This window comes from Genypterus blacodes, unplaced genomic scaffold (genome assembly GCF_046128005.1).
Source record: "Genypterus blacodes isolate CSIRO-AG114 ecotype Tasmania unplaced genomic scaffold, CSIRO-AGI_Gbla_v1 ptg000015l_1, whole genome shotgun sequence".
Classification (NCBI taxonomy): Eukaryota; Metazoa; Chordata; class Actinopteri; order Ophidiiformes; family Ophidiidae; genus Genypterus; species Genypterus blacodes.
Window position 1 is genome coordinate 1,647,126 of NW_027466829.1, and position 14,979 is coordinate 1,662,104.

A 14,979-nucleotide genomic window follows, 5' to 3' on the forward strand; every position below is an offset into this window, starting at 1 on the left:
TAATAACGATCGCAGCTTGTAAAGCAACTTGGACGTGATTTCAGAGTTGTTGTCATTGTCTTTAGACTTAATGGGGCCTGATTTTTAGCAGCTTAATTGCAGCATTATACTGCATCCGAGCTGTCGGATAAGGGGTTTTATAGGGCGCTGCAAATGACAAAACTTGTTACGCCTCCACATGCAGTTAAGTAGCTGCACAAGTGTGAGGAGTTTTACTGTTCGGCTGCCATCGCAACTCTGTTTACCAGCTGTTTCTTCTTGTTTGCTGACGGATTTAAGAGGAAACAATGGCAGCCCAGTATGAATTCCTGCGTTGCGTTTAATCTCGGGGTAACGTGGCGTGTTTGTTTTCTTCCTGTTCTTGGTTCCAGGTGTGTCAAGTCTCGGTTCAGCCGCCGGTAAACGGGGAGCTCATCCTTAGATTCCAGCAACTGCAGTCTCGCCTCGCGACTCTGAAGATTGAGAACGAGGAGGTAAATGTTTGCTTCCTTCTTCTTCATCCTTGGTTTTTACAGTTTAATGCTGGTGATTTAAAGCCAGGGAGAAAGTTAACTTTAGCCAGGAGTCATTCAAGGTGAGTTGCTGATTATGTCGGAGTATTTTTTTTATTGTTGTATATACTTCCCACACATACACACACCCACAAGAGCTCCATTCCTGTCTCTCTTGCCCTGCAGGTAGCCATCAAACTCTGTCTGTGAAGCCTCCGTTTGTTTCCTCCCAGTGGTAGAATTCGCTCTCTCTTTTATTTGCACATTGTGTCCTGTGCTGCTCGGTGCACTTGACAGCGGAAATGCATCTTTGCATCGCGGTCTGTATTTTAATCTGTCTGCACCGTGATCGAATAGCTCACAGCTTTCAAAAAAAAAGAGTGTAACAGGAAGGAGGAGAGTAGAAGAACTGCCACTGCTTTATTTTCACAGTGCGATCACATCCGTGTCTCGCGTCTGACCTGTCTCCCCTCTCAATGCCTCTGTCTTCGCATACACAAACACACTGCTATTCCTTCTTTAGTCCCTCTACATTTTTCACTGAATCTCTTCTTCTACATCTGCCACGACTTCAGAAACTGTCTGAATATAGATTGATTATATTGTCAACACCTTAAGAGCAGCAGATCCTGGCCCTCAAGTTCCCAGTCAGTTAAATCCACCGGATCAAGCTTCGGTGTCTCCAGGGCTTAACACACCCGCACTGAGGTGTTGACATTATGATCAAAAGGTGTCTGAATTGAAGTATTAGTGGAATATACTGAAAGACAACATGAAAACTACCGAGTAATGCTGTGTGGGCTCATTCAAAGTGTGCTGATGACAGTTAGACTGCTCGGTCTGTCCTTGTCTGGCTGCCTCACTGGAGCGGATGTCCTGGTGGGTCAGTTGCCGCAGCCTTGTGTCAGGATCAGCAGATGGCATCTCTTCCTGGGCACAGCGTGCCAGATAAATCCTTGACAAATGAGCTGCGAGCATGACAGCAAAACGTACAAGAGAGCAAGAGATTCTGCCATCATCCGGCCAGGAAAAGCTGGAGGGGCAGCGGGCGCTTAATAGAAATGCAGCTGTTTCCTCAAACCACTCTGACTCAAATGAAACGGCGAAAGAAAACATTGCTGAATAATTTACTCTGCATCAGTGTGGGGGTTTGGACACGGAGAGGAAGTCTTTAGATCTGACTGTGACATGGGCCGATGGCGGTCGTTAAGGCGTCTCTGCTTTTGCTGCAAAGGTCTTCCGTGTCTCCTTTCTAATTTCAGATCCTCACTCAGCCGCTGTGGTTTTATCTCCTCCACAGATTTAATAATCTGCTCATTTCGGTCTCATTTGCCCCTGAGATCCATATGAAACTCCTCACACAAATCAAATCTTCCTCCCTACATACACTCTTCTTCTCACAAGATATACAGTATGTACAAGCACACTTAATGGTTATTCTCAAGGCAGTTCAGGCTCTAACTCTGGCAATGTAACACCCTCTCTTTTGCAGGGAGTGTTTGTTTTGCTCTGAGATAAACCTCACAGAAGTACATCAAAGTCTGTCCACGTTGCTGTGTGTTTGTGAGTGTGTGTGTGTTGTAGGGTTGATCAGCAGATTACACTCTGCAGGGACTGGTGAAAGCCATGAAGTCTACACATCTCAGATCAGATGATAGATGTTGCAGTAACCCTTAGTAGAGTAAGACTGATTTTTAATTGAAGCAAGCAGAATCGTTTTGGATTTGACAGCGCAGAACTTGCTACAGTACACTCATGTTTCTATAATTAGTATAGAGCGTAGAGACAATATTAACCCAAATAAGTCTAAATAAGTAAGTAAACAGTAAACTTGGCTCTATCCCAGGGACTTAACCCGGGTCTGTTGTGCAGCTGCAGAGACTAATGGTCTTAGCGGCACTCTCTCTTTCTCTTTCTCTCTAAGAGCTCAGTTGTAATTGAACCTGAGCTTGAACACTGGTAACTGGCCGTCTGCTGAATAATGGATCAACTCGATAGGTTTTTCACTGCGAGCGATCTGTCTCGTGCGTTGGTCCCCGTCGTCACTGTGACAGCCGGGCCTCCTGCCGCCACCACAGACAGGTGGACGCAAGGCATTCAGTAAATAACTTTGTAAGTGAGAGAGTAAAGCATTTTTGTCCCCAGAGGATGTACCTCCGGCTCGATTGTGGGTCCTTATAAAGCCAAGCAGCCATGTTGGTGGGTTAGATGCCAGAATATTTCCGGCTTTTGCCTCTTTTTGTTTCATTTTTCACGTTTTAATGTCATGAAATCTCTTAGAATTCTCTCTCTATCCTAGACTGAGCATAATTTTAACCATCATCTCCAATGTAATGTAACATAAAGGCCATTGCGAGCTGTATCCAGGTTTTGTTTTATGTGTTACGGGCACACAAGGCAGGAAGGAGGGAGGAACTTTTTCAGCCTACGCGGATAAGAGGGCGACGTTTCTCAGAATCCCTTATTTCCTTTCGCTACACTGTTATTATCCAAGTTCAAACCTGCAATGTGTTTTTGCTTGGCGGCGAGATAAACGACACAGCGGCGACAACATCCACATTGTGTGCAGAAAGCAGGCGTGTCAGCACTGTAATCTATCATACGAGCACATGAAAGAGTAGGCCGTGTTATTCAGGTGGTTTTCTTTCCAAGGTCATGTGAGTCACGGGTCAGTCAGTGTGTGTGTGTGTGATCCTAAACCAAAAGAAGCCAAATGTTCTGTCATTAGCACTGAGGTCACACTCGCTATGTGGGATCACGACCTTTAAGCAGGATATGCTCGACGTTAAACATAATTAAAAGGAACTCAAGCTGCGACTTCTTTGGGGCCCTGTCGACCTCTTGTGACCTTAATATTCCTGGACGTCCACACTGTCTGTCCCGGTCCTGAGAGCTAGATGTCGGTCTCTCCACACCAGCTGAGCGTCTCTCCCCCCTTTTTCCCAGCCTTTCCACATCAGCGGTTATTACTCGCAACTCAACTGTCTCTTTCTATCTGTGATTACATCATCACACTTGGCCTCCCTCCCGCCCATCTACCATCATAAAGCCCCAGCAGCGTCGCGTGTTTACTGAATGAAAACCTCAAGAGCCGCCGCGGTAACGAGCCCAGATAAGCAGACAAACCCTAACCGGTTCTGTATTTTAGATGAGTGGTGGCAGTAAATGACTCAGTTAGGCCTGATGAGAAGAGTTAGAATTATATTAACGGCCCTCCTGTTGCTATATTTGTGGTGTAGTTTCATTAAAATTTGGAAATGTTCACGACCCGCAGCACTTACTGGCTGAACATTTCCTCCGCTGTAAGTAATGGGCGCACTTGGTCCTGACATTTATGCGCTCTGGGAGAAGCACTCGTGTTGACAGCGAAGAGACAGTTATGGAAATGAATCTTAAAAAGCCTGCGACTAAATGTACCGTCCTCACCTCACACTGTCCTGCTCCAGCACCTGAGTGCATGCAAATTGATTTCTTTGACTGGGATCGGTGGAGGTGGAGGTGGAGGTTTTGTCAGCGAGAGCACAGAACCTGAGGCTGACAAGAAATTCCTGATTTTTTTTTTTCATTGTGAGCCCGGATACTGAAGGAGGTTTTACAGGTTGTGTCATCATACAAGCCGGTGAGTTTCTCGAGAAAAACAGACAGTTCTAAGACATCTGAGTTCTCCCCTCTTGCCTCCTTAGATCAAAAAGACATCAGAGGCCACCTTGACCACCATCCAGGACATCGTGACCATCGAAGACTATGACGTGTCCGAGTGCTTCCACCATAGCCGCTCCACCGAGTCGGTCAAGTCCACGGTGTCAGAGACGTACCTCAGCAAACCCAGCATTGCCAAAAGGAGAGCAAACCAGCAGGAGACGGAGCAGTTCTACTTCATGGTGAGTGAAGGGTGGATTACTGGGTGTGGAGCTGACTGGCCGAAGACAAGAGTGAGATGAAGATGTCTGTATACTTCGGAGTTATAGAATATATATCAATCTCTGCAATGAGGCTGGTTTTGAAGTTTAATCTTTGGCCCCTTTGAAATGATACGCTAACCTTATTCTCTTCCAAACTAAAGCTTTGATAAAGGCTTTAAAATTACTTCTAAGACTGATGTTTCAAGAGCGTCTGATCTTCAGAAACCTGCCGTCTAATTACTCTCAATTTTCCACAGAAATTCCGGGAATTTCTGGAGGGCAGTAATCTCATCTCCAAACTGCAGGCCAAACATGACTTGCTGAAGAGGACGCTTGGTGAAGGTAAGGTCAAACAATCACGTCCTCTGTCTCTTACCACCCCTGTTCCACCTGTGTGTGTGTGTCTGTGTGTGTGGTCTCTAACTGAATAGTGTCTCATTATCATCTAACTCATACCTAGCCGTCGTAGTTCAAGGGGATCGGACTAGCAGACAAGGCACGGGTAATATAGGTGTTAGGAACCTTAAGCTAGTGTTGCTGAGACCCTTCATGGACGTGTTATTAAATCTGGTTCAAGTGAATTTAGGTGTCTCTTTTGCAGTCGTTCCGAGCCATTTTTGTTGTTTCTGTAGCAAAAAGGTTTTTTCAGCGACCAAATCTCCCCGATGGTAATCTGGGTTTCCGAGCTGAGAGGGATTGTGAAGCTCTATTCTCCATCTTCATGATTGATTTTCCCCAAACTTCACGGACTGCCATTTATGAAAGAGCTGTCGATACTAGGACAGCCTCCTCTTGTCCTACAGTGGTGGGATCTCCTCCAGGCCTCAGCAAATTTCCTGTCAACTCAAACAGGATGTCAGCCGTCGGTCTAATCAGCATTCACTAACTACAGCCAGCAGCCTTGGTGGTCTAAGTGAACCTGTCTACTTAATGAGTAATGGATCCGAGCGCTGATGGGGAAGAGAAAAGACTTCTACCTCCTCTAAAGAACCCTTAATCGCATTCTTGTCAATGAGCTGGAGTACAGTATGAGTCACTCACACACACAGACAGGTCAGATCCTGTTTGTGGGAACAGATGGCCACACACTTGAAACAGCTCATGCTATCCAAAACCATTTGGAAGCCATTTAGTGCTTCTCTTTGCTTGCCCTAACCTGCAGTTCTGCATGTTCTTTTAAGGATAAGTGTTAGTCCACATTCTATGATGTCATAGTACCTGTTTTTACCATAATTCTAATATAGGTGAAGTGTTTGCAAAGGTTTCTCTGCTAGAAGCTATGAGGCATTTGTGTATGTGCATGTAGGTGTGTGTGTGTGTGTGTGTGTGTGTGTGTGTGTGTGTGTGTGTGCGTGTGTGTGCAGAAGAGGCGAGTGGTTGTGGGCAGATGGCAGGTTTCAAATGCTTCACTAGGCGTGTGCACAATGTACCGCAGGGACCACAGAGACAGGTCCTGACATGTCCACACGTCTAATCCCCCGCCCTCATATCTCTTCTCTTCTTTTTCTTCACCCACAGGTCACAGAGCTGACTACATGACCACAAGGTAAAGTACACACACAGATATAGACAGTAAGAAACACACATTTCAAGACACGTGTACATGTAGATGGGAGATGCGGGTCCATTCCGATTTTCCATTTAGAATGAGGGAATAACTCCTCACTGCTCATCAAGGTAATGATGGGGCTGAAGTTCTCGTGTGAAATCCCAAGTGGCCATGAAACGGACCGTCGTTACAGAGAGAAAAGACTTCTCCCGATAATTACACCCCCGGATCTCCCCCAGAGATCACTGAGCAGATTGCTGATTGCTTGATTGTTTTATGGTTTTTCCATAATCACAAATTAACACATACACATCAGCCCTGTAACACACTTCAAGAAAACCAAGGGAAAGGAGAATAAAGTTAAAACACGAGCGAGTACAAATGATGATGTCAAAGGATGGACCCAAGTAATTTAAGTTACCGCCGTCTCCATCATTTTATATCTTTTGCTCTTTCTTGTATGTTGTAGTTGTTGTGTCACTACATGTTTCCGAAACTAGTAACGTTAATGTTCAATACATTTAAATGAGGTTAATTATTAGAAGTTAGTACAATTTTAAGTGGATCAGGTCCATAGAGAATAGATGGTTTGCTCATTCTGATTGAGTCACAGAAACACCTGGAATCCTTTCATCTCAGTGAGTATCTGACATAAGACGCCTAAAAGTAATACAGTACACACACACACACACACACACACACACACACACACACACACACACACACACACACACACACACTGCTCCCATATGGTCTGATATTTCTCGTGGTCCAAGTCCAGCCGATGCTTTTATGGAAACATCTTTACTTGCAACATTTGAGAGATTGGACAGCCTCAACTTCATGTCACAATGCTGATGGACGGAAAGGTTACTGGTGAACAGCCTTGCAGAAATAAGACGTTCTGAAAGGGAAACTGCTTCCTTGACTTAATCTAATGCATTCTCTGTATTCTAGACTCCCGAATGGGCTGCTCAAAACCCACACTGGCACCCGGCGGGCTAGACCCCGCTCTGTTTTTAATGTTAGGTTATTTAATGGCAATATGGAGTCATTTATCAAGGTACCGATTATCAGTCTGGCCTCTCGGCATCACTACTCTTTCTATTTTCTATCTTGCTCTGGCTTCTTGGACATTTCGTTGTTCCCCCAAAGCCACTTAGGTTTATTTTATCTTTTGGTAACACACACGACAATATCTTTGTGCTGAGACGGGTTGTGGGAGCCTTTCCCCCTCGAGCCAAAGAGCTCTGGCACTCGCCTCATTCCTGCACTTGGGATTCTCAAACTTGGGGGCGGCACTGATTGAATGCATCTCGGAGGGCTGCAGGAGAAGGAGGAGGGGGGGGTCGGGGGTCGGCTGGATTTATGTTCGTCTCAGTCAGCTACCCTGACTCACTGCTGACCTGGCATCACTGGGCACCTTTGCACTGCCAGAGATAGTCTTTCCTCCTCCAGAGGGCAGGGAGAAGAGCAGTATAAATGACAACCAGCGAATGGTTGCCAAAGTGATAAGGCGCGCTGCCTCCCTCCTGCAGCCTCTTCCTCCTCCTCCGGCCGTCCGTCCGTCCGGTTCTGCCTTGTCCTGTCTCGTTCCCACTGTTTCCTCTGGGTTTGATGCCAGCACAGAGCAGAATGAGGGTGTGGCGCACTCGCCGTAAGCTTTGGTGGGCAGCTGCTATGGTCCTAATCTGGGTCCTGCTTTTCTCTCTCTCTCCCTCCCTCTCTCTCTCTCTCCCTCTCTCTCCCTCTCTCCATTCCTGGCTTTTGCGACACTTCTCCCTAGCCGTGGACGACGGAACTCACATGCTCGACATCAGGTAGACACCTCGAAGCATTTTGGGAGGGGGGGGCGCCATGCTGCTTTCCTGCAATCGTTTCCTTCATCTGTCACTACCACTTCCTGTTGTGTTTGTTTTTGTCTTATCACCTACTGATTTCTGTGATTAGAGACTCAGACAGACGGAAAGACTCAGCTAAAACCTGCTGATCAAAAGTGAGCATGTTCAGCATTCCTTAAACTGCTCACATCAACATTTCTATTGAATTAAACTTAACAAAAACAGTCATCTTCACTCTCAATCATCCAATTTGCTAGTATTACATAATGCTGCTGCACTGGATTTGTCCCTCAGCCATCACAGCTCCATTCAGTTGGTCGTGGCCAATTGTAGCATGGTGGCTGTGTGTGTTTAGACTGTGTGTATTCCTCTGAGGGCTGTAAACAGATCCACTGTATTATTAAAAACACACACACACACCCGGCCTGTCCAGGAGCAGCTGACACCGAAGGCCGAACACGAAGCGTCCACGTCTTCTGCCGGTCTAAGTGTATAACTAGGTGTCCTCTTAAGGAGACTACTTCCTCTCTCATCCCGCCACTTTGGCACTGAAGTCCAAATTGAGTGTGTGCGACTCTTTACACAAGTCCCCCTCACTTCACAAAGCTCCTGGGCTGCACTCCACTGGCCTGGATAACAATGCAGTGCGGTGCAGTGCAGGATCCTGTATTTAGCTCGGCCAAAGAGCAGAGGAGATGCGTTGGACGTCTGGTATGTCCGTGCTCGTTAGCTGTCAGTCATCTCAGTCTGTCTCAGTCACATCTAAACATAGTCACTCTCTCTTTGTTTCTAAATCTACAAAGTTCACTGACATTGTGGTCTGCATGTTTGTGGTGGGTAAATATACGTTTAACATCACGTCGACCCGTTCCTGTGCATGTCATAAAAGGAGAAATTATACATGATCTGACATTGGTGTATTTTTGTTGACTTTGCCCCTCAAAGGACTCCGGACAAGCGATCCCCCGTGTGGTTGAAAGCTGTATTCGTTTCATTAATTTATATGGTGAGTTGCCGTTGTGTTCAATGTTTCAGAAATGTGCCCGTGTTGTGTTTTCCTCAAAGTCTAAATTAACTCCTTATCAATTCCTATCTCAAACAGATTAGATCTTATTTCATTTACGTTATCGCCAGGTTTTGGTTGAGCTTTTCGAGCTCTAATTATTTGGGTGTGCGTGTATTTTCCTGTCACCGTCATGGGAAAGCTGACACAGATTCCATTCTGTTTACACCACTCCAGTTTTACTGGCAAACATACATAGCTTGTATTTGCACAAGAGCCTGTAATGAGTTTGAATACTAGAGACGCTGGGGGGTTAGAGGTGTGTGTCGTGCTTCTTAGCAAGCTGAAAACTCATAACGAAGAGTGAAAAGGAAGTTGAAAGGAGTCAAACGGCTGAGTGATTATGCCTCTCCCTGACCCCTTGACCTCTCCTTCTATTAAGTCCTAATCCCAGCTGGAAGACTCTGGAGTAAAGTTTTGATTGGGGGGCTACACAACTCATTAATTGTTCTTAATGAGAAAAGCAAAGGGGCTTAACGAACAGGATGTGCCGTTTAGTTCCAACGAAAATCGTTTTATTTTGCTGAGTGAGGGAGTTCTTCACCAGACGGGGAGAGTGGATTTAGGAACATGCTGATCCCGACTCTTCCTCGTTCTCTTTCTTTGCGCAGGCCTCCAACATCAAGGCATATTCCGCGTATCTGGATCTCAGCTGGAAGTCAACGACATCAAGAACTCATTTGAGAGAGGTAGAGTAATGTCCGCCAGGCTATTAGTAATCCACATGAGTCAATAAAGGATCGTATTTCTGATGCCTGTTTGATTTAGACTCATCTTTGTACGACTTCTTCATAAACAAGAACCTTTCCATCCTTAGGAAATGACCCACTGACGGATGATGAGAATAATCACGACATCAATTCAGTGGCTGGCGTTCTCAAACTTTACTTCCGTGGTCTGGAGAACCCTCTGTTCCCCAAAGAGAGGTTCACCGATCTGCTCTACTGCATCAGTAAGAACTTCACCTTCATTATTACCTCTTTAGTGATGAGAAGCAACTATGCCTTTGTGAGCAGCCTACATGGAGGTCTCAGAGACAGACCTTAATGCATTCAACACACCCACCAGTTGTGTGATGTCATGCATAGTTAGTTAGTGTCTCTGCACAGCGCCCTCTACAGTTGTTCTCAGATACTGAATGGTGCTTCCCAAGGTCAATAGACTGAACTGGATGTGTAAAAGCAGTGGTGCTCCAAAACAAATGAGTTAGCAGTGAGTCACATATAAACAGTGTGTACTCTAATGATTTGTGGGGCTTTCTGCGCCTGTGTGTGTATGTGTGTGTGTACTTTGAATGAGTGTGTACTTTGAATGAGTGTGTTCTTTCTGTTTCTTGGAGTAACGATCTTATTCAAAATTAAATTTCAATTCAACTATTTTGGGATTCTCCATAAAAAGTAGCAGCAGTGAATAGATCAACTTAATCTTAAACTTAAACTTTAAACATCAAAGTAGAAAGAACTATGCAATACAACTGAAACCATTTTTTAAAAATAGAAAATCGATACAGAATCAAGAAAAGAATCATGATTCTTACATGATTTGATATGTGTGTGTGCTTTCCACATTTGGTCAGGATGGCTGATGGGATTCCCTGTTTACATTCCAAGGTGGAACATGCCAGTGATTGAAGTGCGGGCCTTATGCCCAGCAGGCTCCACTTTAAAACCCTCTGCTTATTCCATATGGAGCGACTCAGATCAGCTTCAGGATCACTTTGTCCTTTAACTGCTGTCAGTTGACTGCGTTTTTCACCAACAGCAGCATATTGCAGCTTGTAATGTCTCTCACTTTGGAGATTTGCAGCAGGGAAATTCTGTGGGCACACTCGCACACATATTGTATGAGCTTGTATAGGGACATATCTTAAAATAGTAACCTCTGGAGTGCTCGGGAGCCTCACAGAAACCTTGTTACATCCTCATGAAAGATGAAATACTATCACAAGCATCCCCAGAAGCCCAAATCCCAGATGGCACAGAGTGGCTGCAGGCTGTCAGGGCTATTTTAGACACCAACCTTACTCCACCCTAGTTCAATATTAAAATACCTTGGTGAGATGCTACATAACATAAGACTGCGTAACACCGCAGTGAATTGCGTAATCAACATATGAAAATGTTTAGAAGTATTTTGTTTACATTAAGGCCTTGACATGATGCATTATTCATGGTGTGGTGAGAAAATAAGGACTGGAGGAGACACTAGTTTGTTGTTACCGTTTTCTCTCCGAGCAGGATGAAGCACTTAGTGTCTTTGTTGTCAAGGTGCTAATGATGAGTGCCGGCTCCCCTCTCGCAGGAACATGCTGGGGTGGAGGGCTCGGTCACACGCTGGATCTAATACATTTCCTGTGGCCTCCACCAGTCCAAGCGTGCACACTTTACACATTACTGCATAGTAAATCTTAGCTGGTGCCCTAGAGACTTACAGAAAATCTGATAAGTAATTGGCTCAGCTTCACTATGCTTTTCTATTTATATCCCCAGGACTTTCTGTGGCAATAATCAGTTCCCGGGCACCATCGCATGACATGTGTTACACATGCAGGACCCTAGAGTATATGGATCCTGAATGTCAGTGTGGCTCTTAAGGGTCACTGTGTCACCCGCATGTGCACAAACACTGTGAGCAATCATACAACAATTCTTTCTCTGCCATTTTCCTTGCTGCTGTAGGAATAGAGAGCCTGTATGAGAGAGCGCTGTTCATCCGGAAGATCCTCCTGACCATTCCCAGATCAGTCCTCATTGTCATGCGCTACCTCTTTGCCTTCCTCAACCAGTAAGTTTGACAGCGACCATCTATCATTTTATATGGTTTTCTACTCTCGGATGAAATGTGTGTCCTGTCAGTGGCTCCTCTCTCTAATTTCTCTCTTGGCCTCTCTCCTCCTCGCTGCCCATCTCCAGCCTGTCCCAGTACAGTGATGAGAACATGATGGACCCGTACAACCTGGCCATCTGCTTCGGCCCCACGCTCATGCCCACGCCAGACTGCCAGGACCAGGTCTCCTGCCAGGCTCACGTCAATGAGATCATCAAGACCATAATCATCCATCATGAGACCATTTTCCCCGACCCCAAAGAACTGGACGGACCCATCTATGAGAAGTGTATGGCTGGAGGAGATTATTGGTGAGAAATGAGAAAACAAACAGACACACATGCTCCAGTCATGACTGATGATTGATATACAGGCGGCTCCCACACAGACACACACACATACTGCAGATAATCATTCTGCAGGTGGGTGCTCACTTCTCTTCCTGAAAATCTGGATTTTACCAGACTTTTTCCAAGATTATACAACTGTCATCTGTCAATTACGAGACACTTTGGCTGCTGTATGACAGAGAAAGACGGGGGTGTTATTGTGATCAGGTCAGAGGTCATCCAGGAGTGAAAGCTGAGACGGAAAGCATTTCGATGAGGTCACTCTAACTCCATGCAGCTGCACAGATGTCCAAAATGAGATGTTGGTTTGTGCTTTTGAGATTTGGACGGATGCTGGTGTTTTTCCCATTTTTTAGTGAAGGGAACAAAGGCACACAGCCAAACCGCCTTCATTAGGGACACGCTTAACATGTAGGTATGTGTGTGTTGAGTGTCGAGTTAGTACGCTACTGGCGGTGATGTGAGTAATTATTGTAGCCAATTAGGTTACATAAATAAGGCAGAGCGTGTGTGAGTGCTGACGTTATGCTGGTGGAGTCTAATCCAGGTGATACAGGCTGAAACTATCTGTAATTACCCTTTGCCAAAGCAGGGCTTATCTCTCTCTCTCTCGCTCTCTCTCTCTTTCTCTCTCTCTCTTATGTCATTCTTCACGTCTACTCTGCTCTTTTCTCTTTTTTCTACCTTTGATTTCCCCACACCACCACATCAACAAGTAACAGCGCCACCGTGTCCCCCAGCGAAAGCTCACGAAACCCAGGGGAGTGATGTTGTCTTGGCTGCCTCCCTTTGTTGGAGGAGAGGAGGGCGGCTGGTGCCATGTTCGCATGGGGAGGGAGGGCAAATCTGTAGAGATGTGTGTGTGTGGCTTTACTGCCACTCTCTGAGGCATGATGCAAGAAAAAGAGCGTTTACAAAGAGGCCCCAGTGCTCCATGCTTCAAACACCACACATCAACGATAATGACCTCAGGCCTCAAATGATTTGCTTGGGTTTTGACCCTGACTGTTGCATGTTGTGTTGTGCCTCACAGTGAGAGTCCATACAGCGAGCATGGGGCCTTGGAAGAGGTGGACAATGAGGGAGGGACAGAGACACACACCAGCGAAGACGGTAAGTGACCGGACTGCTACATAAGCACATAGACACACACACACACACACACACACACACACACACGTGCTAAATGATGTGTTCAGTGTTATTCACAAACATGTAAAATGAATTCATTTCCCCCCAGTGTCCATGGTGGTATAAGGGTTAAACGCGTCTCTGCAGCTAGTGAAGCTAATCCCGCCATTCATTCTGTTCAGAGCAGCAACAGTGGAAGGCCGAGGGGACGGGGGGGCCGGGGTTCATAGTGATGGATAGCCATTCATATTCTAATGGTTCAGCTCGTCCCTCGGGGCCTCGAGACACCTCCACATCCCTCTTATACAACTGCCATGGTGGTCTCAGCCCCCTAGGGAGAGAAATTACATTTTTTAAGGGTCACAGCTTGGGGTTAAATATTCAGAGAATTAGTCTGAATATTCCCGAATTTCCTCACAGAATATTGTAGTCATTTGTAAAAGACTAGCGATGCAAGGAGGCGGTGTCCCGTTTGTCCGGCTCTAATAACGTTTTAAAAATGATACTGTCTGTATTTTCTCTAATTTTTAACGACATCTCCATGTGTCCAAGAGAAATATGGAGGTCATAAAAACAGGGGAGGGGATGCAGCAGGATTCTGTCAGACGTGGGAAGGATTTGTCTGATCATACATGTGGGGCTAGTTGGTCCGCTCCAAAGCAAATAGTGACAGAGTTAGTTGGACGACCATAATGTCAGATGGGGTCAGACATTACTGTATACAAATTATATGTAATGTCTTCCCTTTAACTGTTTCCATGGTGATAACAACCACCACCAATTTTATACTCTTTTCCAGACCTGAAGCTATTTCTTAGGGACCCCCTGTCACCATTCATCATTTTGTTAATCACGCCACTTTTAAATTAAAGTCATTATCCGGCTATCCTTTCTAACTAAAATATGACATCTAATTTGACTGGGAAACTCCCGTATGTCGGGATTCTCCGAGTAAAACACAGATGGCAGCTATCAGCTCCTGCAGTAATCAATGGAAGATGTTTTGTAGCAATCCAATGTTACCACGTTTCTGTTCCCAGAGAGGATGAGGGGGAGGAGGGGGAGGAGGAGGAAGGCCTTACTGGGTCCCTTTGTTAGTCTTGAACTGTGGTCAAATAATTGTCGTTAGTTATTTTTAAATCCCCACGACATCATTTGGATTGAAGATACAAAAGCAAAACCTATTTTCCTGGTTCGTTACCAACTTCAGCACTAGTCTGTTATGTTGTTATTCTTCTATTCCTTTAGGTGTTTAACTGTTTTTCACCTTCCTGTTAACTATTGTTGAAAGAAGCTGCCATATAATCTGTTCTGACTAAAAAAGGAATGTTTTTATTCTCTATTCTTGTGACTCTGAAGTGATTTTGCCCTCTTTGGCCTCAAAGCGAGCGAGCACGACACTGTGAGAGAGCAGAGTAAGCCATTCCACGTGTCGGTCTAAGTATCTGTCTGGAAATTTCCTCGTCTCGTAGGCGCTGCCCCCCTGCAGTGTGTTAGAGCCCATTAGCTCAGATGGATGATCTGGACTGACCAGATTTACACAGAACACATTCAGCCACACGAAGCAAGAGAGAGGAAGAAAAGGACCACAGTCTGGGTCTCAGTCCTCCTACACTTTTGTTCAATTCTGTTGTGTAATTGCAGATTGGACAGTCCCTCACCATGGCTGTCATGCAGGGAGATTAATTGTCTATTTTCTGAGTGGCACTTCTCATGCACCATCAATACATTGATATCCCATCTGCTGGTAAACTCCCTATACAAGGCCAGAGGTGAACCAACTGGCACATTGATTATATATCATTTTTCAGGAGTATTTCAGGATG

The 14,979-nt window shown here is 45.4% G+C and overlaps 1 protein-coding gene across 3 annotated transcripts in view; it reads left to right on the top strand.

The window, feature by feature from the left end:
• Nucleotides 1-14,979, top strand: part of srgap1a (SLIT-ROBO Rho GTPase activating protein 1a) — a 62,935-nt gene that overhangs the window by 38,528 nt on the left and 9,428 nt on the right. For 2 of the 3 annotated variants that reach the window (XM_076169615.1, XM_076169632.1), the window contains exons 8-18: nt 372-473; nt 4,175-4,372; nt 4,651-4,735; nt 5,912-5,939; nt 6,900-7,005; nt 8,729-8,789; nt 9,458-9,535; nt 9,664-9,798; nt 11,525-11,630; nt 11,759-11,983; nt 13,056-13,135. In XM_076169615.1, coding sequence (XP_076025730.1) covers nt 372-473; nt 4,175-4,372; nt 4,651-4,735; nt 5,912-5,939; nt 6,900-7,005; nt 8,729-8,789; nt 9,458-9,535; nt 9,664-9,798; nt 11,525-11,630; nt 11,759-11,983; nt 13,056-13,135 — 1,204 coding nt within the window. Of the gene's footprint in view, nt 1-371; nt 474-4,174; nt 4,373-4,650; nt 4,736-5,911; nt 5,940-6,899; nt 7,006-7,728; nt 7,763-8,728; nt 8,790-9,457; nt 9,536-9,663; nt 9,799-11,524; nt 11,631-11,758; nt 11,984-13,055; nt 13,136-14,979 lie in introns of all 3 variants that reach the window. The other variant, XM_076169624.1, reaches the window with a different exon arrangement.